Source organism: Mustela erminea, chromosome 16, assembly GCF_009829155.1.
Source record: "Mustela erminea isolate mMusErm1 chromosome 16, mMusErm1.Pri, whole genome shotgun sequence".
In the NCBI taxonomy this organism is placed as follows: domain Eukaryota; kingdom Metazoa; phylum Chordata; class Mammalia; order Carnivora; family Mustelidae; genus Mustela; species Mustela erminea.
In genome coordinates, this window is record NC_045629.1 from 47,906,565 (window position 1) to 47,933,805 (window position 27,241).

Consider the following 27,241-nt stretch of genomic DNA (forward strand, 5'->3'; position numbering starts at 1 on the left):
TTGCTCATTTTCTGCTGTGGCCTTGTACTTCTGGTGGTGATAGCATTGGCCGTGTTTTGGGTGCCTGCATGTTATAAGTCATGGAAGTGCAAACTTGTTGTTGTTAATTTGTTTTATTTTGGAATTAAGGCCAGGGCGAAAGAACATTAGTAGTCCGGTGGATCAGGGTGACAAGCTGTCTGTAAGTTGAAGGGCGGATTCTAGAGCCATTCATATCTTGCTTAACACTTGTGACATGTTGGTGTTACTAAGTAGTTCCTTTTCTCTTTTTGTCTCTTCTCTTCCTTTTCTCTTTCCCCTTTATTTCCTTCCATTTACTTTATTTCTCCTTTCTTCTTCTTCTTTTTTTTTTTTTTTTTTAAAGATTTTATCCATCTATTTGACAGAGATCACACGCAGGCAGAGAGGGAAGCAGAGAGAGAGAGAGGAGGAAGCAGACTCCCTGCTGAGCAGAGAACCCCCTGCGGGGCTCAATCCCAGGACTCTGGGATCATGACCTGAGCCAAAGGCAGAGGCCTTAACCCACTGAGCCTCCCAGGCGCCCCTCCTTTCTTCTTTCTTTACAGGTAGCACAATGCCTGCTCCACACCATGGTTTTCCTCTGGGATGAAGGCAGCCTTCAGTGCTTCTCTCTTGAGAGTGATGCATGAGAAACCTGAAAGTTAAATAGCTGAAGTGATTCTAGGATCGCATATCTTAAATTGGTAGAAAAAGTGGTACCTAGATTTCCTGGTTGCTAGTTTATACTTTGAGGAAGCTTTACATAAATATGTTTATCCCCTTAGCGTCTGAAATTTCACCACAGAGGAGTGTTTTTTTTTTTTTTTTTAAAGATTTTATTTATTTATTTGGCAGACAGAGATCACAAGTAGGCAGAGTGGCAGGCGGGGGGTGGGGGGGCGGGCAGGGAGCAGGCTCCCTGCTGAGCAGAGAGCCCGATGTGGGGCTCGATCCCAGGACCCTGGGATCACAACCTGAGCCGAAGGCAGAGGCTTTAACCACTGAGCCACCCAGGTGCCCCTGTGGTTTGTTTTTTAAACCTCAAAGGCTTCCACATGTATTTTCTATGAAAAACCAACAGAATTCATCCTTGACTTTTATGATGTCTTTGTGAACAAGATAATGCAATGTGATGCTATAGGTCATTATTGTTTCTCTTCTGGGGCGTTTACCCTTCTTTCTCTTTCAAATTTTGTGTAGAAACCTAAAAAGTATGCCACTCTAGATACCCTAGTGTCTCCATTTGGTCTAGCTTTCCGAGCTTGTAATGAACCAATCCTGAGTCCTGCTTCAAGTCCTACTGAAGTATTTCTCTCTCTTTCTGAGCTTATAGCTCTCCCCTCTTTATCTTTCAGGAAGCCTTGATTTTCCTTATGGATTCTTTTTGGTAGTCATCTTCTCTTTTTGTTTAAGATTCTTTAAAGTATGCTGTCTGTCCAGGATGATCTACAGGCTGAGTTTGCAAGGCTTATTCTCAAGAGGTTTTTTGTTTTTACCTTAAATTTCCTTTCAGGTAATTCAACTCTGTTTAAGGCAGTTACCCCTTGGCATAATAATGTCATGGTTATGAGTACATGTGTGAACAACTTGATTTCCTTTAGAATATAAAGGAGAAATAAAGATTGGCGTACTTTGCTTCTTGGTGATTATTTGAAATTTGAAATAAACATGAAGCTATAAATCAAAACTATATGCCTTACACAAAGTTGTATACACAAAGTTGTATTTCTTTTAAGGTTTTATTTATTTATTCCAGATAGAAGGGGTGGGAGTGGGAGGAGCAGAGGAAGAGGGACAAACAAACTCCATGCTGAGCACAGAGCCCAACGTGGGGAATTGATCTCAGGATCCTGAGATCATGACCCAAGCCAAAACTGTGTCAGATGCCTAATGGACTGAGCCACCCAGGTGCCCCCAAAGTTGCATTTTTTTTTTTTTTTTACAAATGTCAAGTAATATGCCAGTAGGGAAAGATTTTAATAAAGTACACACAGGACTTTTTCTCTTTCAAAAAAGATACTGTAATGTATATAATTGGTGAATCACTATGTTATATGTCTGAATCTAATACTGTATGCTAACTACAATTAAAATTTTATCAATTGAGTGAATCACCCAGTATTTACTGAGTAAGCCACTATGCTATTTCAGGCTGCTACATGAAATAGAAGAACCATAGATTGCCCTTTCAGTGAAATAAATACTGTCTTAGTTATCAGCATTATGAAGATTAGAGTGCATAAATATATAAATTGATGGTCAGATGTCTTAAGGTTAAAGAAACAATGCTATAAGAATTTTTTATTGTTGACTCTCTTATTACAAGTCATTCTCCTTTTTCAATTAATTACTAAACCTGACCCACTTTTGTGATAGCACCTCTTTAAGGCATTTCAGAGCAGATGATGAAAACCCCAAACAAGGCTAAATTCTGAGAAGCACTTACTATGAGAAATGAATTTCATTGTTGTAGCTGGCAAATATTTTTTGACTCTTTAAAATCATGAAGTAACTTTTTTATTGTGAGAGTCTTGAACTCAGTAGCATAAGCTATTTGGTCCCAAATGCAGTATTTGGTGCTGCTGGTTTATGTATATTATAGAATACTTAAAGTTGCCATTTTATCATTGGCGTTATTACTCAAACCCTCAAAATAGGAATGGGGGTTTTGACAGACTTACTTTGAGTAATTGTTACCAGATTCTAATACAATGGTAAGAAGGAAAAGGAATATTCTGATGTAAATCATTGATATGTTGAAGCAAAAGTATATGATCATTTAATTATTTGGCTTGGGACTTTTAGCTTTATGATTTTTCAGCCAATTTTATCTAATTGGTTTACATTAATATGAATCTAAGATTATTTCTTATTGGAAGAGTACAGTGGTTAGTGGGGCAGAACTCAGAATATGTTCAAAGTTCAAGCATTAACTACTACCATTTATTACTATACCATGTTACTATACTTTACTGCTTATTTTGGAGAGACAAATATTCAGATGTTTAATACAATACCATCAAGAATTAAATATGTTATACAGAATTATGTCAGAATTCTGTGAGATGATAGAGGAAGGACCAAATCTAATTTGGGGAAATCACTGACTTTTTTTCAGAGGAAGTGGTATTAAAGGTAGAACTACAACAATAGGTTGATTGTGATAAAAGAGGAGGGTATTTGGGTTACAGATCTGATAACTTCTCAGTTCTTTTCTACAGTTTACAGTCAGTATTTTTTCACCATCATTTTCTTATACTTGAAGTTCTCTAATGAAATATTTTTATACACATTACCACATTTAAAGTGAATAGTATATTGTTGACATTAGATGGTAGTAGTATTAATTTCTGACATTTAGATTAAATTGCTTTCCTTCATTATTATGGCAAGTGGGACTACTAAAGCACTCAAGTTGAGTCTGAGTGCAGTACCTTTCTTTTAGTTTTTATTTTTTTATTGTAATTCCAGTATGGTTAACATACAATGTTTTATTAATTTCATATGTACAATATAGTGACTCAATAATTCTTTGTATTATTTACTGCTTATCAGATAAGTGTACTCTTAATCCCGTTCACTTATTTCACACATGCCCTTACCCACTTCCCCTCTGGTAACCATCTGTTTGTTTTCTAAAGTTAAGGATCTGTTTTTTGCTTTGTCTCTTCCTCTTTTTCTTTTCCTCCGTTGCTTGTGTGTTTTGTTTGTTAAATTCCACATGTGAATGAAATCATATGATTTGTGTATCTCTGACTGAATTACTTTGCTTAACATTATACTCTTTAGCTGTCATTGCAAACAGCAAATTCCATTCTTATCCTGAATAATACTCCAGTGTGTGTGCATGCGTGTGTGTGTGTACACTGTATCTTCTTTATCCATTCATTTATCGATGGACACTTAGGCTACTTCCATAATGTGGCTGATGTAAATATTGCTTTAGTAAACACAGGAGTGCATATATCCTTTTGAATTAGTGTTTTTATATTCTTAGGTGAATACCCGGTAGTGTGTATAATACCAGATTATAGAGCAATTCTATTTGTAATTTTCTGAGGAAACTCCATACTGTGTTCTATAGTGCCTGTACTAGTTTACATTCCCATCAGTGGGGCACAAGAGTTCCTTTTTCTCTGTATCATTGTTAATACCTGTTTCCTTTGTTTTTGATCTTTGCCATTCTGACAGATGTGAGGTGATATTGTAATTTTGATTTGCATTTCCCTGATAATGAATGACATTGAACATCTTTTCATGTGTCTGTTGGCCATCTGGACGTCTTCTTTGGAGAAATGTCTGTTCATTTCTTCTGCACATTTTAATTGGATTATTCGTTTCTTTGGATGTTGAGTTGTATAATTTCTTTCTTTATATATTTTGGATAATACTAACCCTTTTGCAAATATCTTCTCCCATTCAGTAGTGTGCCTTTTGGTTTTGTTGATTGCTTGTTCCCCTGTGCAGAAGCTTTTTATATTTATTTAGTAGTCCCAGTAGTGTATTTTTTAAAAAAATTTTTTTAAAGATTTTATTTATTTATTTATTTGACAGAGATGACAAGCAGGCAGAGAGGCAGGCAGAGAGAGAGCGGGGGAAGCAGGCTCCCCGCTGAGCAGAGAGCCCGATGCAGGGCTTGATCCCAGGACCCTGGGATCATGACCTGAGCTGAAGGCAGAGACTTTAACCCACTGAGCCACCCAGGCGCCCCACCAGTAGTGTATTTTTGCTTTTGTTTCCCTTGCCTCAGCACACATATGTAGAAAAATGTTGTTATCGCACACGTCAGAGAAATTATTGCCTGTGCCTCTTGTAGAATTTTTGTGGTTTCAGGTTTCAATTTAGATCTTTAATCTGTTTAGAATCTATTTTTGTGTATGGTGTAAGGAAGTGGTCCAGTTTCTTTCTTTTGCATGTTGCTGTCCAGTTTTCCCAATACCACTCGTTAAAGAGACTGACTTTTTCCCTTTGGATATTCTTTCCTGCTTTGTCAAAGGGTAATTGACCATGTAATTGTGGGTTTATTTCTGTATTTTTTTCTTTTTTTAATTCATCGATTTTTCACTCTGTTCTGTATGTCTGTTTTTGTGCCAGTACTATACTATTTTGATTACTACAGCTTTGAAGTCTGGAAGTGTAATACCTCCAGCTTTAGTTTTCTTTTTCAAGATAGCTCTGGTTATTCAGGGTCTTCTGTGGCTCTATACAAATTTTAGGATTATTTGTTCTAGTCCGATCTGTTGATATTTTGATAGGGATTACATTAAATCTATAGATTGCTTTGGATGGTATGTACATTTTAACAAGGTTTATTCACCCAATCCATAAGCATGGAGTGTCTTTCCATTCCTTTGTGTCCTCTTCAATTTCTTTTTTCAGTGTTCTGTGGTTTTCAGAGTACAGATCTTTCACCTCCTTGGTTATGTTTATTCCTAAGTAGTCTATTATTTCTGGTGCAATTGTAAATGGGATTTTTAAAATTTTTTCTTTCTGCTGCTTCATTATTAGTATATAGGAATGCAGCAGATTTTTGCCCATTAATATTGTATACTATAACTTTACTGGATTCATTTATCAGTTCTAGTAATATCTTGGTGAGAATTTTATTTCTTCCTTTCCAATTTGGATCCCTTTTATTCCTTTTTGTTGTCTAATTGCTGTGACTAGGACTTCCAGTACATGTTGAATAAATGTGGTAAGAGTGGACAACAAGAGTGTCTTATTTTTTACTTTAGTTTTTCTTCTTTGAGAAAATGCTCTCAGTTTTTCCACTATTGAGGATGATTTTAGCTGTAGTTTCTCATATATGGCCTTTATTATGTTGAGGTATGTTCCTTTTAAGTCTACTTCTTTAGGGTTTTTATCATGAATGGATGTTGTACTTGGTCAAATGCTTTTTCTTCATGTATTGAAATAATCATATGGTTTTATTTTTTCTCTTATTGATGTGATATATTATGTTTATTGATTTGTGAATATTGCACCACCCTCTCAACCCACGAATAAATCCCACTCGATCATGATGGCTGATTTTTTAAATGTATGGTTGGGTTTAGTCTTGCCAGTATTTTGTTGAAAATTTTGCATCTATCTTCATCAGAGATTTTGACCTGTAGTTCTCTCTCTCTCTCTCTCTTTTTTTTTTTTTTTTTTTTTTTTTTTTGTAGCATCTTTATCTGGTTCTGGAATCAGGATAATGGTAGCATCAAATGAATTTTTATTTGGAAGTTTTCTTTCTTCTTTTCTGGTTTGAGAAATAGTTTGAAAAGAATAGGTTTTAAATGTTCGGTAGAATTCATCTCTAAGTCATCTGGTTTTGGGCTTTTGTTTGGGGGGAGTTTTTTGATTACAGATTCAATTTCATTGCTGGTTATTTGTCTATTCATATTTTGTTTCTTCCTGATTTAGTTTTGAGAAGTTATGTATTTCTAGGAAATGAAGCATTTCTTCTAGATTGCCCAATTTGTTGGCATATAATTTTCCACAATATTCTCTTACAGTCCTTTGTGTTTCTGTGCTGATGATGGTTTTTATTTTTCCTCTTTCACATCTAATTTTGTTTATTTGAGTCCTTTCTCTGTCTTGCTCTTTTAAGTCTGGCTAAAGGGTATCAGTTTTGATCTTTTCAAAGAAACAGGTTCTGGTTTCATTGATTTTTTTGTTTTTTCAGTTTCCATTTCACTTATTTCCTGTTCTAATTTTTATTATTTCATTCCTTCTACTTGTGTTGAGTTTTGTTTTTCCTTTTTTTTTTTTTTAAGGCTGTTTATTTGAAATTTTTCTTGTTTCTTGTAGTAGGTTTGTATTGCTATAAACTTCCCTCTTAGAACTGCTTTTGCTTCCTCTCAAAGATATTGGATTTTCATTTTCATTTGTCCTCATCTTTTTTTTTTTTTTTTTTAATTTCATCTTTGATTTCTTGTTTGACCCATTCATGGTTTAGTAGCATGTAATTTAACCTCCCTGTATTGGTGCTTTTTGCAGATTTTTTTCTTATGCTGGATTTCTAGTTTTACAGCATTGTGAACAGAAAAATGCACAGTTAATCTTCAGTCATTTTGAATTTGTTGAATATGTGGTCTTCTGGCCTCATATGCAATCTTTTCTGGAGAATATTCCACATGCACATGAAAAGAAGATGTATTCTTCTATTTTAGAATGGAATGTTGTGAATATATTTGTTAAAATCCATCTGATTCAGTGTCATTCAGAGCCACTCTTTTCTTGTTGGTTTTCTGTTTGGATGATCTAGCCATTAATGTAAGTGGTATGTTAAAAGTCCCCCACTATTAATGTAGTATCAGTACTACAGTATTTACTATTGATTATTTCCTTTATGTTTGTTGTGAACTGCTTTATGTATTTGGATTCTTCCATGTTGGGTGCATAAATATTTAAAATTGTTATATCTTCTTGTTGATATGTTGTATTTATGATTATATAGTGTCTTTGTCTATTGTTATAGCCTTTGTTTAAAGTATGTTTTGTCCTATGTAAGTATCACTACTCTGGCTTTCTTTTCACATTCCTTTACATGATAAATGCTTTTCATTCCCTTCACTTTCACTCTGTATGTGTCTTTAGGTCTGAAATGAGTCTCTGTACACAGCATGTAGATGCATTTTGGTTTTTTTTAGTCTGTTACATCACACAATGTTTTGATTGGAGTGGTTAGTCCATTTATATTCAAAGTAATTATTGTTAGGTATGTATTGTCATTTTGTTACTTTTTTAAGTATTTGTTTTTATAGTTCCTGTCTGTTCCTTTCTTCCCTTGCTCTCTTCTCTCATGGTTATTTGGATTTCTTTAGTAGTATACATGGATTTCTTTCTGTTTATTTTTTCCATATATATTACTGGTTTTTAATTTGCAGTTACTGGTAGGTTTGTACATAAGATCTTCTGCATATGCAGAAGATAGTCCATAGTAAGTTGATAGTTGCTTACGTTTGAGCCCAGTCTTTACTTCTCTCCACAGCATGTTTTAGGTATTTGGTGTCCTACTCTACATTTTTTTATTTTGTGAGTCCCTTGACTAATTCTTACAGGTATATTTATTTTTGGTGCTTTCCTGCTTCCTTCTTTTCTTAATCTTACTTATGTCTTTCTTTTCCATCCAAAAAGTCTCCTTTAATGTTTCTGGTAGGACTGATTTAGTGGTGAAGAATTCTTTTAACTTTTGTTTGTCTCAGCAACTTTGTTTCTCCTTCTGTTCTGAGTGATAGCCTTGCCATCTAGAGTATTCTTGGCTGCAGACTTTTTTCATTTCAGTGCTTTGATTATATCCTGCCATTTTCTTCTGACCTGGAATTTCTGAAGAAAAATCAGTTGGTAGCTATATGGTATTTCCCATGTATATAACTGTTTTTGTTTCTTCTATTGCTTTTAAAATTATCTCTTTACCACTGGCGTTTGCCATATGAATTACTACATGCCTTGGTGTCGACCTTCTTGTGTTTACTTTGTTTGAAGTGCTCTATGCATCCTTGATCTGGATTTCTATTTCCTTTCCCAAATTTGGGAAGTTTTTAGCTATCATTTTTTCAAAGACATTTTCTGCCTTCTTTTCTCTGTCTTCTCTGTATGAGATTTCTGTAATGCAGGTGTTATTTGCCTCATGGTGTCATTTCATTCCCAAAGTCTGTTCTCGTTTTGTATAATTTTTTTCTCTCACCTGGTCAGCTTGACCAGTTTCCGTTACTCTATCCACCAGGTCACTGATTCTTCTGCTTCCTCTAGTGTACTATTTATTACATCTAATGTATTTTCAATTTCATTGAAATTGAATGTTCATTCAATCTTCATCTGTGATTTTTTTAAAAAAAATTTCTGTGTTAAGGGTCTTACTGATGTCCTCCACTCTTTTCTCAAGTCCCATGAGTGTCTTTATATGATAATTACTTTAAATTCTCCATCAGACATATTACTTATCTCCATTTTGCTTTGGTGTCTTGCTGTGATTTTGTCATGTTCTTTCATTTGGGACATACTCCTTTGTCTTCTCATTTTTTGTATAACTGTGTCTATTTCTGTGTGTTAGGAAAGTCAGATATGTCTCTTGCTCTTGAAGGTAATGGCTTTATGATGAATAGGTCTTGTAGTGCCCTGCAATGCTGTGCACCCTGCTCATAGAACCTGAAACTTCAGGGGTGTCTCTTATATACATTGCTTACATCCTGCTTTTGTAGCGGAACCACTTTATGTCCCAGGTGCTTTTGAAATTGCTGTTTCTATGCTTATCTCTGTGGACTGTCTCTTTAAGGGAAGGGACAGAGTCTCTCACCGGATGGGATCTCCCAGAGCCCAGCCTGGCTGATATTTTAAAGTTGCAGGTTTTAAGTCCCACTGGTTCTAAGAACTCACAAAATTTGGCCCTCTGGTTTTCAAAGCCAAATAATATAGGGATTTGTCTTCCCTATGTGGGATCCCTATATGAGGGTCTGTTTCTCTCTCCTTTCTGTGCCTATGGAGTCCCTCCCTCCTGTGGACAGACCTAAGGGTCCCTTTAGCTCCTGATTGTGTATCTGCCCATTTCAAATCTTCTTGGATGCGGCCTCTTACCTCTTTTTAGTTGTAGAGTTTTTACTGACAGTCTTTGGATTGTTTTCTGGTTTATTTGCACTTATGTGAATGTTACATACTATATTCATGGTTTGAGGTGAATTTAGAGCTCTCTTACTCCACCATCTTCCCAAAAACCCAGTGCAGTGCATTTTCCATGGCGCAGACATGAAGGATTGATACTGCACCAAGTTGGACAGTACATACCCAAGAACAGATTATTATTTTAATCAGTAAATATTCAGTCTCAAAAGTACCTTATTTATTATTATTAACAGTACGTTATTCATCATTGTTGCAAACAGGAAATATAATAGATATCAGACTACAATGCTAAATCTAGGTTTTTTATAGCTCCAGGGAGACTGAACAAATCTGATGATTTCTGAACAATTGGTGGTACCATAATCTTGAGTAAAAATATGATACATTTACTATTTATTTGGTAGAATTCAAAGTTACAGCACAAGATTCAAAAAACAGAAGAGCTGCCATAGCACAGTTGTTAAAAACATGGACTTTGGAGTCAGACTTCCTGGATTTACATCCCTGTTTAGCCACTTACCAGCTGGGTGACTTAGAATAAGTTACTTAATCTCTGTATGGTCAATTTTTTAATCCAAAAATGGTGAGAATAAGAGTCTAAATAATGGTGTTATTATGAGACTTAAACCAAGTAGTATTTGTTAAGTTTTTAAGGCAAAGACTTGGCATGTAGCAGCTGTTAGAGGTTTTGATTAAATAAAATATAGATAAGATTGGCAGAATTTACGATAATTTTCATATCCTACCTGTGAAATGTACATAACTACAAAAAATTGTCCTTTTTAAAAATTGTCTTCCTCACCTCTTTTAGAAAATATGGATTAAAAATTAATGTATCCAAAATAATGTGATTTCACATCTCTAATAACCAGAATTTATAATAATGGTGTTTATAAGTAACTGATATTCTATATTAGATTTTCAAAATTTGACCATAGAAATTTCTTTGAAAACCTTTGGTGTTCATTGTTCAAAGAATTTTAAAATTTTGATTGCTACTAAAAATGTATTTTTATAGAATTTATTTATTTATTTTTTAAGAGAGCAGGACCTGGGAGGGGCAGAGGGAGAGGAGAGAGTGAATCTCAATTCCATGCTCTCAGCACAGAGCCCAACATGGGGCTTGATCTTGCAATTGTGAGATCATGACCTGAGCTGAAACCAAGAGTAGGATGCTTAACCCAAGTGCCCCTAGAGTTTATTTTTTAAAGCAGTTTTAAGTGCTCAGTGAAATTGAGGAGAAGGTACAGAGGTTTCCAATGTATCCCCTGCCCCTACACATGCATAGACTCCCCCATTATCAACACTCTCTACCAAAATGTTACATTGTTATCATTGATGAACTTACCTCATTATCATCCAAAGTCCATAGTTTACAACTCACTGATGGTGGTGTTCATTCTGTGGGTTTGGCCAAATTTATAGTGAACCTGTATCCACTATTGTAGTACCTTACAGAGTAGTTTTACTGTGCTACAATCTTCTGTGCTCCGCCTGTTCCTTGCTCTCTCCTCCTTACCTCCTAGTAACTAGTGATCTTTTTACCATTTCCATAGTTTCGTCTTTTCCAGAAAGTCATATACTTTGAATTAGTATGTAGCCTTTTCAGACTGGCTTCTTTCACATGGTAAGATGCATTTAAATTTCCTCCATGTGTTTTTATGGCTTTGGTAACTCATCTCTTTTAAGTGAAAGATAATATTCCATTTTTTGTATGTACCACAGTTTATTGATTTACCTACTGAAGGACATCTTAGTTGCTTCCAAAGTTTGGCAATTGTGAATAAAGATCCTGTAAATTTCTATGTGCAGGTTTTGTGTGGTTGGTCTATATTTAAGTCAGTTATTTAATTTGGCAGAATTCTACCATGGGTTTAGGTAACCGTTTTGTTCCCACAACTAGTAATGTACAAAAGAAAGTGATGAAGTCTACGGGAGAAGAAAGCAAATTAATGTGTGTTTTATTAAGAAAATTATAGTAGGTAATTCATTGTTGTAAAACATTTAATTAATTCTGAGATATATGGAATATAGTGTTAAATACCCCTTTCCTCTTACCCCTCATCAATTCTGTTTTACTCCCCTCAGAGGTAACCTCTACTATGGGTTTGCTTTTTAAAAACTCTTCTATAACTCTTTTTGTACGTGGGGTAGACAGATCACACCCAAACCCACACATTGTTTTAAAAATATATTTGGATTGTACTACACATATGTATTTTTCTCATTTCACAAGTAATCAAAAATACGCTTTCGGGGCACCTGGGTGGCTCAGTGGGTTGAAGCCTCTGCCTTCGGTTTGGGTCATGATCCCGGGATCCTGGGATCGAGCCCTGCATCAGGCTCTCTGCTCGGCGGGGAGCCTGTTTTCCCATCTCTCTCCGCTTGCCTTTCTGCCTACTTGTGATCTCTGCCTGTCAAATAAATAAATAAAATCTTTTAAAAATATGCTTTCTTTCATACCTGTAACTGTTTCTCATTTTAAATGAATGAATTAGGGGTGCCTTGATGGCTCAAGAGGTGAAGCATCTGCCTTTGGCTCCGGTTATGATCTTAGGGTCCTGGGATTGAGCTCCACAGAGGGATCCCTGCTCAGCAGAAAGTCTGCTTCTCCCTCTCCCTCTGCCTGTCACTCCCCCTGCTTGTGTTCTCTCTGTCAAATAAATAAATAAAAATCCCTTAAAAAAATGAATGAGCATAATCTTCATTGTGGATATTCAAAAATTAATTTAACGATTTTTTTCCAATGGTCAGATAAGTTGCTTAGCATTTTCCCTCTCCATTTCCCTTCTCTTCTTATCCGCCTCCCCCCTTTTTTTTCAAATTAAGATTTTATTTATTTATTTGACAGACAGAGATCACAAGTAGGCAGAGAGAGAGGAGGAAGCAGGCTCCCCGCCGAGCAGAGAGCCCTACGCGGGGCTCGATCCCAGGACCCTGGGATCATGACCCGAACCGAAGGCAGAGGCTTCAACCCACTAAGCCACCCAGGCGCCCCGTGCCTCCCCCTTTTTTAAAAACTGTTTCAAATAATAGTGTGGATACTGACCATTCTTTAGAAGTTGTTTGTATGCATTCACTCTTGACAAAGACTTGACAGGTTTAAAAAACTAAGGATTTATTTTTTTCCCTTCTGGATTCTCTTTCTCTTACAGCTCCATTCTTCGATCTGCCGCAACCTAAAACCTTGGAGTCATCCTTTCTTCATCATTCTCTCTTAATGTATTTGTAGTCCATCAGTAAGTCCAGGTGGCTATAGCTTTTACATGGATACAGAATTCCATCACTGTTAACTACCTTTACCGTAGCTACCATCTCTTACATATTTTCTTCCTGTTTTAATACTTGTAGCCTATTTTTCTACAGAGTATCCAGAGAAAAATTCTTTTAAAATATGCCCAGTAATTTTATGACTGTATTTAGGATCCATTATCATATCCTAGCTTTTTCAAGGCAAAAACCAAACTTCTTCCCATGACCTATATAAGCGCTGTATGATTGGTCCTTATTTATAGCTCTGACTTCATTCCCTACTTCTGTCACTCTTTACTTTGCTGTGGCCCTCATTGCCTCTATACTGTTTCTTGAAAATCCTAAGTACACAGCAGGGTACTTGGGTGCCGCATGTAGTGACTGCCTTCAGCTCAGTATTTCAGGGTCTTAGGATCAAGCCCCAAGTCAGGCTCCACACTTAGCAGGAAGTCTATTTCTCCCTCTGCCCCTCCCAAGTACACATATAACTGAGGACTTTTTTTTTTTTTTAAGATTTTTTTTTTATTTATTTGACAGAAATCACAAGTAGGCAGAGAGGCAGGCAGAGAGAGAGGAGGAAGCAGGCATCCTGCAGAGCAGAGAGCCCAATGCGGGCCTCCATCCCAGGACCTTGGGATCATGACCTGAGCTGAAGGCAGAGGCTTTAACCCACTGAGCCACCCATGGGCCCCTAACTGAGGAATTTTGCATTACTGTTTTATCTGCCTAGAATATTCTGCTCCCAAATATCTCCATGGATCGCTCCCAGACTCTTTTTAAATAAACATTCTTTGAATTTCTAACATGCATAATATGGTAGACTTGGGTTTATAAGTATGAGGAAAAAGGTTTATGCTCCATGACCTTAAGGTATTATTAATCTAATACAAATCCAAATAAACCAAGTTGAGGAGATGGGGAGAGAATGAGATACGGCAACGGTAGATCATGTAGTAGTGATATGGTAGCATTTACTTTGGAGAGAATTTTAGGACCATCAGACTTAATCAGATTCTTAAAGAGCAAGATCTGATTTATTTTATGCTATTTAAAAAGTACCTAGGGGCGCCTGGGTTAGTGGGTTAAGCCTCTGCCTTCAGCTCGGGTCATGATCTCAGGGTCCTGGGATCGAGTTCCACATCAGGCTCCCTGCTCACCGGGAAGCCTGGTCCCCCCCCCCCCCCCGCCTGCCTCTGCCTACTTACGATCTCTCTCTCTGTCAAATAAATAAATAAAATCTTAAAAAAAAAAGTACCTAAAGTGGTGCATACAAATTACGTATTTGGATTAACATATATTGTATAAAATATATATGGATCTGTTTGGAAATAATACATATTGTTATAAATTATTATTAAATTAAGAGTAATTTCTGAAATTTTACATTAAAGTTATTGAGATTCTCTGATTCTTGTAATTTAGGTAGATAAAATTTTGATAACATGCTATATGGAGTGGAATATCACATTTTCTTAATCTACAAATCAGCTTTTTATATAATGACGTACTTCTCTTGGTTACTTTCAAAAATCAGCTTTTAAACTCAAGAGGGTCTATGGATAAGCTTTTGTTCAGGAGAATTCATATGTAGGAAGACTTGTTTCTTACCCATTTTAGATGAATCAAATGTTTTGTTGTTGAATTTCCTTTACCTTTTTTTAAGTAAAGCTTTTATTGCAGTATTATCTTAATACTGAGAAATGGGCAGATTGTTAGGTTACAACTTAATGAATTTTTGTTAAGTGGATATATCCATGTATTCAGTAAATAGAATATTAGATTATAACATTGTTCCAGAGTCACCTCCCAGTCACCAATTCCTGATAAGAGTAACCCAACGTGCCCCTGGCTTTTAACAGATCAGTTTTGCTTATTTTTGCATAGTTGCAAAAATCAGTAATTCTATAATATAAAGTGATCTAATATAGTATTTTGTAATCTCACTTGGAAGTATTAAGCAAGGAAAGAAATAGTCATGGAAATATTTTCTGTATATTTTTATGAAACAGTAAAGTACATGTGTGTTAACTGTTCTTGTACTTAGAATCCCGACCATTGTCAATTCCTGTGAAAGCCATGCTGAATCTCTCTGAAGGCTGTCGAAGTCCTGAAGAAAGAATGAAAGAATTTATTGGATTAGTGTGGAATGCAGTAAAGAGTCTCACACTACAGGTAAAAGAAAACCATGGTTTTAATTTCTGTAATTTTTTATAATTTTCAGTACCTTAAATATTGGTAAAAAATAATTGCACTGGTAACACTTAATATTGATAAAAAAGTAATCTCACTCTTAACACTTGTGTATGCCATCTCATTTCCGTAACTTAGATGAAAACTCTTGGCACATTTTACACGTTAACACAATCATGTGAATACATATAATGTGTTCTTCTTGATAAAGTTATAAAAATACACAAATTTTGAGCTTTTTCTTAAAAAATTAATTTTACTGTTTATTTTGAACATTTTTTAAAGGATTTTAAATATTCAGTATACAAATCAGAAAACACTAGACAACAGGCCAAATTGGACATGGTCAATGGTCCCTGGGATGTTTTTTTAAATATTTTATTTATTTATTTGACAGAAAGAGAGCGAGCATAAGCAAGGGAGAGGGACAGGGAGAAGGAGAGGGAGAAGCAGGCTCCCCGCTGAGCCGGGAGCCTGATGTGGGGCTCCATCCCAGGACCCTGGGATCATGACCTGAGCTGAAGGCAGATGCTTAACCTACTGAGCTACTCAGGTGCCCCATCCCTGAGATATTTAACATAAGGTCAGAATGGCCTAGTTACTGTTGGTTTTGGGGAATGAGAGGAAGGAGGCTGTCTAAGTGGTATTCTAGGGACCAGTTTTAGCCTTTGGGTGGATGGTGATGCCATGAAATGGTAAAAGAAAACAGCTTTTCAGCGTTAGGGGCAAACAGGAAGTTTATTTTATGCATTCATTTGAAATACCTGTGAGGGGGCACCTGGGTGGCTCAGTGGGTTAAAGCCTCTGCCTTCGGCTTAGGTCATGATCCCAGGGTCCTGGGATCGAGCCCCGCATCGGGCTCTTTGCTCAATGGGGAGCCTGCTTCTTCCTCTCTCTCTGCCTGCCTCTCTACCTACTTGTGATCTGTCTAATAAATAAAAATCTTTAAAAAAACCAAAAAACAAAAAACTGATCTCAGTCTTCCCACATATATATTTTAAAAAATAATAATAAATAAGAAATACCTGTGAGATAGCCAGGCTTCTATTAGACCATAAGATATTCATATTTGGAGGTTAAGGAAGAGATTCACAGTAGAGATAATAATTTTGGGAATCATCTATAGATGGTTAAAACTAGGAGAATAGTCATTCAAAAAATATGTAAAGTTGAAAGAGCAGTGGGCCAAGGGAATACCATGTCTAGAGTAGTCACTGAGAGTGTTCTTGAAGCTGACTGTGAGAGAGAGATCAGAAATGTAGATGGAAAAGTCAGAAAGTTCATGGAAGCCAATGAATGGTGTGTAGAATTCCAAGAAACCTGTACTTATTAAATTCTTGATCTTAACTATGGACTTGATTTTACTTACCTGCAATATGAAATGGTTACATGATGTTTAAGATTATTTCCAATTCTAACATCCTTGTGGGATTCTTTTGGTTCTTTTGTTTGTTTTATAATGTTACAGTGCCTTCATAGCTTTGTCACCAACAAAAACTTAATCTTATATGTTATTATGGATTAGTTATAAGTAGAGATATTGATGTTCCTCCTTTTTTTCTTCTTTTAAAAATTTTTAATTGTGGTAAGATACACTAACATAAAATTTGCTATGTTCACCATTTTTATGGGTGCAGTTTAGACTGATGTTCCTCATTTGACTAAACTTATTGAGTATAAATGAACATATAATTACAGGAGTACTAATGATTATATCTTTGTATAGGTTATTTTGTATATGACCTAGGCACTTACTTGTCTCATTCCTAGTCCCAGCTCTGTATTATACATGCTGTTTATTTAGACATTTTCACATGTTAATGTGTTCTGGAAGGGTTGAAAGATAAAACTTGATTCTGATTAAATGATTAAAATCTAGGCCCTAAATTTCTGAGTTTTAAAATTTTCCAAGATAATTTTATGAACCAAAATATAAAACAGAAAATGCTGGAGTTGTCACCGGATAAAACAGAACATCATACTTGAAGTCATCAAAGTGTTTGGAATCAGAATTTCTGGAAAATTTATTTTGCAGCCAAACTTGGTATTTGCTAAGCCCATGTTTTCTTTTACTTATGATAGACATATCTTGTATTTAGACATAAACAATATTCACTGTACCTTACTTGTTTTTCAGTGGGAAAAGTAACTTCCACATTTCATCTTAACGGATTATGTTATAGTACTTTATGTAGTCTTCTACAGTTTTTTAAAATGTGAACTTCGTTTGAGGGCCTTTTTCTTGAAAGATTAATATAAACTTAGTTCTTTGCAGTTTTTCTCTATCAGCTGATCTGCAAAGATCTTATCTATTATACTTCAAAAAGCTACATTTTATTCCAGAAGCACATGATTGGCAATGGCATGCAGTTAACAAAATAGAAATATTCTGGCCTAAAATTCACTAATAAAAGAGAACATTGCCCTAGTTTTTGCCAAACTCCTTTTTATCGCATTAAAGACCATGTTTCTGTTACATGGCATTTTCTAGGTGTTTCTTTCATTTCTGAAGCTTTCTGAGTAGACTATATAATAGAGTGGAGTCTTTATTTTCTATACCAAGCCTCTTGGTCTCCTTCTTCTGCTAATAATACTTAGAGAACTACTTCCACATTCCTTGATTTTGATGTGTCTTAGGTCCCATAAACTAGTTGAGCTAGACTTCTTGAGTTCTCTCTCCCAAGAAGTTACATATAGAATATCAGTGATGCAATAATCATATTGCATGATATACTTGATGTCCTTATATCCAGTGAACTTCCTGGCCTATCTCCATGATTAAACAAGGGTAAGCATTTGAGACTAGACAGATCAACTACTAACCACCTTATCTGTAAGAGTAATTATTTACATTTAATGCTTAAAATTTTGCAAGGTTCATATTTTTATTTATAGGCATTGAGAAGGTGACCACAATTGCATGGGGTAGTTTGTTAGAAGGAAGAAGTCTGGAATTTCAGTGTTAGCATTTTTTCATGTTTTCTCTTAGCAGATATTTATGGAAAAATGTGGATTTTTAACAGTCTGGAAAAGACAACTAAGGTGCACTTTTGAGGTTTTTAACTTAATGCCCTAAAGTGGGTATATTTAGATTTCCTACTATATATGATGACACCCCAAATATTTTCATAGTGTATTAAGAATTTATAGAATAGGAAAACTGTGATTTAGTCAATAGTTAATATATTTGTTATCATGCAAATGGAATACTACATGTCTGATGGCCTCTATATATGTAAACAGTTATATCATAAGTGCAAGTCTTTTTAAATAAAGATACCGTGAACATCTCTTATGAGTCCATGAGAGCTAATATATGGATCTGTTATAGAAGATGATCAGTTTATGTTCACTGATTTTATTTTTAGCAAACCTTCAGGTGAGAATTAATACATTGCATCTTTAGCTTTTTTAAAAGAATTTATTTATTTATTTGACAGACAGAGATCACAAGTAGGCAGAGAGGCAGGCAGAGAAAGAGAGGGGGAAGCAGACTCCTGCCGAGCAGAGAGCCTGATGTGGGACTCAATTCCAGGACCCTGAGATCATGACCTGAGCCGAAGGCAGAGGCTTAACCCACTGAGCCACCCAGGAGCCCACACTGCATCTTTATATCAGAGCTGACACCTCCCCACCCCCCATTACAGATAAGGAAACTAAAGTTATAGAGAGATTAAACAACTTGTCAAAGGTTCCACAGCTGGAGTTGAACCCATCTGGCTGACGTGTCAGTTTTATTAATTACTAGGTTTTCTCTGTAGAATGAATGATGAACATGCACTAAACAATTATTTTAATTAATATCTGATGCTAATAAAACTAATTGTGTTTACTTATTTAATAATTAGTCAGTACCTAGTACATGCTAGTCACTGTACTATGTACTGAGACTGTAAACAAAATAGGCAAAGTATCTGACATTACAGACCTTATATGTTCTAGTGAAAACTCTGTAAGGCTATTAATATTTTAAAACCCTCTTGTTTCAAGTTTTTTAAGTGCTGGGATTATATCTTTTCTATCTGTACAACTGACTTTCAGTTTATGTGAGGTATTAAAGAATGCATGAATAAAAGAAAAAGTGAACGAAAATATAACCTGAAATGTTCCTTCATATTTGTTTTTATTTGAAGCTGTTTTCTGAAGAATAAAATTCATACAGAGAACATTTCATTCTTTAGAAATTTTACAAAATACATTCATCACTAAAGTTTCAGTTTTAAAGAAGGAAAACGTTATTTAAAGAAGGAAATAAGAACGTTATTTAAAAGTACAGAAAATATGATATAACATTTTAAAGCATTTATAATGTGTTCTATATGTTAGACAGTAGGCTAATTAAAGTGTTCAGATTAATGTGTAAGTGAAACCTATCTTAGTCTCCTCTTTTTAACTAAGTTGCGATCACAGTTACATAGCAAACAAGGTAGAAGAATCTAAGTTTACCAGACCTTACATATGGGCGATGGGTTGGGGGTACACAAAGACATACATCTTTTCAAATGGAATGTAAACTTGGAACTTTCAAAAAATGCATGACAGTCATTTCATTTATTAAAATAAGAATACGAAATAATTTTTACTTTTATTGGCTTATTCTCAGTGTATCATACTTAGATATGTATGTAGCCCTTGACTTAATAGGAATCAAAATAGAGGCGGTTCTACTTCAAGAATTTGTAATAATCCCTTCACTTTAACACATGAATGTGTTCAATATTGGCGAAAGAACACGTTGCTACCAAAACTGAAATAAGATCCTTGAAACAGAAAGGATGTTGCCATGGAAAAATGAAGTAACACTCAGTGCAGCTGTGATGCATTAATGAATAGGATATTTTTTTAAAAGATCATTTGTGTTTGGTGTGGCTCAGAGGGTCCCAACCAGATGGTTTCCATGAACATGATCTGACCCCCAGTTTGAGGACTTCTTACTGGCAGATTACTTCATTTTCTTTCCCTTGGATTGTCAGATCCTTACATTAATGCAAAATTTACTGCTACAGATTTATATTCACTTATATAAATCACTCAACATTTTACATTAAAACCACAATTTTAGACATACAGTTTTACAGTTATTTTAAAAGTGTAAAAAGATTTATGGGATAGCTATAGTATATATAATAGATGTAACATTATAATAAGTTTGAGCAATTTGGATTATGTGTATGTTTTGGTTCTTATCATTAAAGGACTCTCCATAACACATATTTTAGAAAGTTTATTTTTTGGAGTTTTGTGTATTAGGCTAAATTTGATGAAATAATTTATTTTTGAATTAGTGGAATTTTGGAATATATTGTGGTTTTGGAAATCTTGGCACAACTTAAATTTATTTCAGCGGATACACATGTATATATCTGTATGGTGTGGCTTATTATACTAATTACCTCATATTGTTGAAAACATTTTTTAACATGGCTTCAGTATCTACATGAAATGTTAAATACTGACTCTTTCTAGTTTGACACTAGAACCATAATTAATATGGGAGGATATGTTCTCAGTTACCGTATTACCTTGTACATTGGAACATCAGTAATTATATTAAATATCTTAAGAGTTAAATGTAATGCATCTGAGACAGTGTATACTTCTATTTCAAAATAAAAAATGTTGTAATCTTAATGAACTGCTTCACATGTATACATTTAAATTAAGTTGCAAGATGAAATTCTAGAACTAAGAAATGAGGTCATACTTGATGATCCAGTGTATTTATTTTTGCAAAATTTTACTTATATTTTTCTTCACTGAATTCATCAGTGCATTTCATGCCCAGAAATGTTGAAGTGAAGATGAGTAAATTAGCTCATTCATAAGGTTGGCAAATTATTTATTGTATCAAGGAATTCCAGACCTGTTACGTATCATGCTCTCACTAAGGACTGTATTAACCCCAAGGGAAGGTATATTACTGTATTCTTAGTTATCTTTTATAAAATACAGTCTCATCATTTGATAGAATATTCAAGCATTTATCAAACAAATTTTAGATTTTTTTACACCTTCAGATAATATCTTTGTATGCCAAATATTTTATAGAATATTAACAGATGATATTTTACATTTTCTTAAGAATAATTTAAGTATGCTAGGATAATTTGTGAACGAGGTTACAAAATATTACTTTGTAAGAACCAACCAAGACTGATAAACTTTATGTTGCTTTTGAACTAAGAACTCATGGATGAATTTAATTTTTTTAATTGGGTTTTCTTAGTACTATTTTTAACTCTCTAAGGGCCTGGCAACCTAAGTCACCACACTGGAATAAGAAAGCATAAAAATTGCACATGAAATCAACATTTAAATATAATTTGAGGTATGAGAGTAGCAAGGAATAATGCTCTGATTTTTAAGTCCTCTCAATTTTCTTCATTACCATGTATCTTTATATATAAAATGTGATATACACTTGAATGTTGATATACATGTATATAAAAAAAGTATGTGATACATTTTAATGTTTGTCTAGAGATATAAATCTGAACACTTAAACATTTTTTTCTTAAGTTTTAGTCTATAAAGTAAAAAATAAAAAGCCAAATTCATATAGAAATAGCTGTGTGTGTGTGTGTGTGTGTGTGTGTGTGTGTGTGTGTGTATGTATGTATGGATGGATGTTTTAAGTGAGTACAGTAAATGCTACTTGGTTCTAAGGTCTTAGCTGGTGTTAACAAAATCTAATGAACTGCAAAAGGAGGAGGATTTTCTCACCTTTTTTTGCCAACAGATTTTCTAATTCAGTCATGTTTCTTGGAAAGAACTGTGGAAAGGCAGATATGTTTTAATCCCATGTCACTGTGCCTTTTTGATCAAATTTATAGCAAGAAACAACATCTTTTTAAGTGTTTATTGTGTTCTTTAGTAAACATAACTTGTAAAGCCATAAGTATGGCCCATTTCTTTTTTTACCTTGCCTGTTTATTTTTAAAGATATTGGGTATTTAAGGGTATGGTTACTCTTTTATTTAGTCCATTCCCAATATTTTAATTTTGCTTTTTTTTTTCTTTTTCTCTAGCTTGACGTACAGTCTTGTTGTGTGTTTGTTCCAAATGATAGCCTGCCTTCCCCAAGTACAATTGTATCTGGTGACATTCCTGGAACAGTAAGAAGTTGGTACCATGGACAAACCAGCATGCCAGGAATGCTTGTCCTCTGTTTGCCTCAAATAAAGGTTATTAGTGCTGGCCACAAGTACATGGAACCTCTGCAGGAGATTCCATTTGTCATTCCACGACCCATCCTCGAAGAAGGTACATTTAAAAATAAAATTCTTCCTATAATTGTTATGTTTTGTAATAATATTTTTAGCTTTGTTTTTTCAATATGCCAATCCTTATGTAAATCAGTCTTCTCAATGAAAGATCCACATGAAAATGGATGAAGTGTTCTACAAAGTGGATCTAAAAAGAAAAGTGTACCAAGCATATGAACTAAGTGATGCCATTTATTGACATTCGCAACATTTAATCATATTCATGTATGTATAAATGGAGACTACAAAAGATCATATGCAATACAGAATAGTCACTAAAATGGCAAAGGAGAGACACATTGAGAAAGTTGGTTTGGCATGTTTTCATTAGGCTGAACAAGAATGATAAATAGATCTTCATTTAAACTACTTGATTTATTAAAAGAAATATATAATAAAATGAATATACTATTTACATCAAGCATAATGTATTTCTAGATTTCTCATTTGTTAAAGTGGATGATTGTGTGATGATTTGAAACATGACTCCTTAGAAAAACTTGATTTTTGATATTGCAGAGTTTTCAGTTGCAAATTTATACCCTTTTGAACTTTGACATATCCATCTCAAACAATATGTGAATCTGGAAAAGTTTTGAGTCACAAAGTAAATAATGTGAATCTATATATTAATAACAGGGTTCAAATTTTTTACAGTGCTAAACAGTTCTGCACCTTGTTCATATTATTGGGATGTAAGAATATGAATGCTGACATCATTCAGATTCTACACATACTATTATTGAGAAGTGGATTTAGTCCACACAGTACTTTTACTTTGACTTGAAGTTGATTTCTCTCCCTTTCTCTGTATTGGACTTTGCATTGAAATGTAGTTTTCTTAGGTTTATCAGAAGTGGGAATGATTTTGCTGCCAGAAATGAATGGTGGTACTTAATAATATGAATACCATTATCATAAAATCAGAAAATTCTAACCATTAGAAGGAACTTCTTTAGAGCTCTTCTTGTGTGATGTTTATCTTGATGCAAGGATTCTTTCTCTAGTGTATTGGATATATCCATTCTTTGATATTTGCTTTTGGTTATTAGGAGTTCTTTATTATCTTTATTATCACAGCAGCTATTGTATATCCTATGAAGGATATGCTAGCCTCATAAAATGAGCCAGGGAGTGCTTTCCCCTTTCTTTCTTTCTTTCTTTTTTTTTTTTTGTTGGTTTTTTTTTTTAAGATTTTTATTTATTTATTTGATAGATCAGAAGTAGTCAGAGAGGCAGGCAGAGAGAGAGAGAGGAGGAAGCAGGCTCCCCGCTGAGCAGAGAGCCTGATGTGGGGCTCAATCCCAGGATCCTGAGACCATGACCTGAGCCAAAGGCAGAGGCTTTAACCCACTGAGCCTACCCAGGCACCCCCCTTCTTTTGTTTTAAGTCTGAAATAATTTTTGTAAGATTCAAATAGTTTGTCCCTTAAGTTTTTCTTCTTTTTTTAGAGCTGGTGGGGTGGAGGTGGGGGCAAAGGGAGAGAGAGAGAGAGAATCTTAAAAGGAAAGGTAGGTAGAGGAAAAACTAGGATGCAGTACTATCATGGAAGACAGATGATTCAATCATTTAAAATATGGCAGAAGTGCTCAGTAAGACAAGGACTAAAAGATTTGTAAGGGATTTGACAATTTTAGGTGATTGATTCTCTTATCACAGTATTTTCAGAGTGCTATTAATGCAGTTCAGATTATGGTGGTTTAAGGACTAAACAGAAAATGAAGAATTTTTTTTATTCACATGTACTTGACATAAAATATTAGTTTCAGATGTATGGTAGTGATTTGATGTTTTTATACATTAAAAGAGATCACTACTCTTAAGTCTAGCTACCATCTGTCTCCATACAAAGTTACTATAATATTATTGATGATGCTGTACTTATGTCTACATGGCTATTTTAGCACTGGAAGTTTGTACCTCTAATCCCCTACACATATTTCACCCCTCTTCCTACTCTTCTCCTTTTGGTAATCACTAGTTTGTTTTCTGTGTTGAGTCTTCTGTTTTGTGTCTTCATTATTTTCTTTTTCAGATACCATATATAAGTGAAATCATACGACATTTGTCTTTCTTGGTGTGACTTACTTCACTTAGTATAATACCCTCTAGGTCCAACCACAGTGTTGCAAATGACACAATATCCTTTTTAATGGCTGAGTAATATTCCATTGTATGTGTATTCCACATTTTCTTTATCCATTTATCTATCAGAAAAGACTTAGGTTGCTTATATACTTGGCTATTATAAAGAATGCTGTGAATAACAAAGAGGTACATAGATCTCTTAGAATTAGCATTTTTATTTCCTTCAGATAAATATAGAAGCAGAATTGTTGCATTCCGAAGATTTTGGAAATTTGTGTTACTGTTTTCATTTTTTCTTAAATTATTTTTTGCTGTCCTCTTTGATTTCTTCATTGACTCATTGGTTGTCTAATAGTATGTTGTATAGTCACCATGTGTTTATGCTTTTTCCATATTTTTTCTTGTAATTGATTTCTAGTTTCATACCTTTCTGGTTGGAAAAGATACTTGATGTGATTTCAGTCTTCCTGAATTTATTGCAACTTTCTTTGTAGCCTAACATGTGATCTGTCCTGGAGAATGTTTCATGTGCACTTGAAAAGGAGTGGTGCTTCTGCTTTAGGATAGAATGTTTTATATATACCTCTTTAGTCCTTCTGATCCTTAAGGTCAATATTGCCTTGATGATTTTCTGTCTGGTTTATTTCTTCATTGATATAAGCAGAGTATTAAAGTCTCCTACTATTATTATACAGCTATTTCTGTCTTTACTTCTGTTAGTATTTGCTTTGAGTATTTAGGTGTTTCTATATTGGGTGCGTAAATGTTGATAAATGTTACATCCTTTTGTTGGGTTGACTCTATCATCATTATATAATGCTCTCCTTTGTTTTAAAATCTATTTTTTCTGACATAAGTATTGCTAACTCAGCTTTCTTTTCATTACCATTTGCATGGAATATCCTTTTCCATCTTCTCACTTTTAGTCTGTGTGTGTCTTTAGATTTGAAGTGAATCTCTTGTAGGCAACTTATATATGGGTTTTGTTTTTTTTATTCATTCAGCCATTCTGTGTCTTTTGATTGGAAAGTTCATTTACCTTTAAAGTAACTGTTCATAGGTTCCTGGCTGTTTTTATATCTCCTCTCCTTTCCTTTTCTTCCTCTCTTTCTCTCTTGTGCTTTGTTTGTTTTCTAAAGTGTTTTTTTTTAAGATTTTATTTATTTATTTGACAGAGAGAGGCAGAGAGGCAGGCAGAGAGAGGGAGAAGAAGGCTGCCTGCTGAGCAGAGAGCCCCATGTGGGCCTCAGTCCTAGGACCCTGAGATGATGACCTGAGCCGAAGGCAGCGGCTTAACCCACTGAGCCACCCAGGTGCCCTTTCTTTAGTGTTATATTTAGATTTACTTCTCTTTTTTTTTTTTTTTGTGCATTTACTATAAGTTTTCCTTTGTAAACCATGAGGTTTACGTAACCTTTTTATGTATATAACAGTCTTTTTAAAGTTGATAGTAACTTAATTTTGAACATGTTCCAAAGCTTTATATTTGTACTTTCCCTCACCTTATGTTTCATATTTTTAATGATACATTTTACATCTTTTTATTTTGTGTATCCCTGAACTTAATTATTATGTTTTTACTTAATTTTGCTACTTTTTTCTTTTGCTCTTCCTACTTGGTTTGTAAGTGGTATGTCCACTACTTTAATCCTTTATTTACCCCCTTGAAGCAAGATTTTTACTTTTGTGTGTTTTCTTTTTTTTTTTTTTTTTAAGATTTTATTTATTTATTTGACAGACAGAGATCACAAGTAGGCAGAGAGGCAGGCAGAGAGAGAGGGAGAGAGAGAGGGAAGCAGGCTTCCTGCGGAGCAGAGAGCCCGATGCGGGGCTCGATCCCAGGACCCTGAGATCATGACCCGAGCCGAAGGCAGCAGCCTAAACCACTGAGCCACCCAGGCGCCCCACTTTTGTGTGTTTTCTTCATATTAAATAGTACATTTTATTTTTAGTTTTTTTTTTTTTAAAAGATTTTATTTATTTTTCAGAGACAGAGGGAGAGAGCGCGAGCGAGCACAGGCAGACAGAGAGGCAGGCAGAGGCAGAGGGAGAAGCAGGCTCCCTGCCGAGCAAGGAGCCCGATGTGGGACTCGATCCCAGGACCCTGGGATCATGACCTGAGCCGAAGGCAGCTGCTTAACCAACTGAGCCACCCAGGCGTCCCTTATTTTTAGTTTTGAGTAGTCTTTTTAACATTTCTTATAAGGCTGTTTAAGTAGTGATGAACTCCTTTAGCTTTTGCTTTTCTAGAAAATTCTTAATCTCTCTGAATGATAACATCTGGATAGAGAATTCTTGGTTGGCCATTTTTTCCTTTTAGTGCTTTGAATATGTCATGCCACTCTTTTATGGCCTATAAAGTTTCTGCCAGAATATCTGCTAATTGCCTTATGGGGTTTTACCTATATGCAGTATATTTCTTTTCTCTTGCTACTTTTAAGATTTCCTGTTTCTCTTTTTATCATTTTATTTTATTATTTATTTTAAAAAGATTTGGTTTTTGAGAGAGAGAATGAGCAGGGAGAGAAAGAGAATATTTCCAGTCGAATATTCCAGTTGAATATTTCCTGCCGAGAGCAGAGCCAGATGTGGGGTTCCATCATGTGACCCATAGATTGTGACCTGACCTGAAATCAAGCATCCAATGCCCAACTGACTGAGCCACACAGGTGTCCCTACCTTTTACCTTTTTAATTAGAATACGTCTTGGGGTGTTTGTCTTTGAGCTTATTTGGCCTCTCTTATATTCCTGGACCTGGATATCTGTTTCCTTCTCCCAGATTACAGTGTTTTTAAGCCATTATTTCTTCAAATAATTTTCTTGACTTTTCTCTCCTCC

The 27,241-nt window shown here is 34.9% G+C and overlaps 1 protein-coding gene across 10 annotated transcripts in view; it reads left to right on the forward strand.

Annotated features, from left to right (window-relative positions):
* Positions 1 to 27,241, forward strand: part of VPS13B (vacuolar protein sorting 13 homolog B) — a 769,746-nt gene that overhangs the window by 350,524 nt on the left and 391,981 nt on the right. For all 10 annotated transcript variants that reach the window (XM_032316092.1, XM_032316089.1, XM_032316090.1 and 7 more), the window contains 2 exons: positions 14,903 to 15,030; positions 22,077 to 22,311. In XM_032316092.1, the coding sequence (XP_032171983.1) occupies positions 14,903 to 15,030; positions 22,077 to 22,311 (363 nt within the window). The remainder of the gene's footprint in view (positions 1 to 14,902; positions 15,031 to 22,076; positions 22,312 to 27,241) is intronic.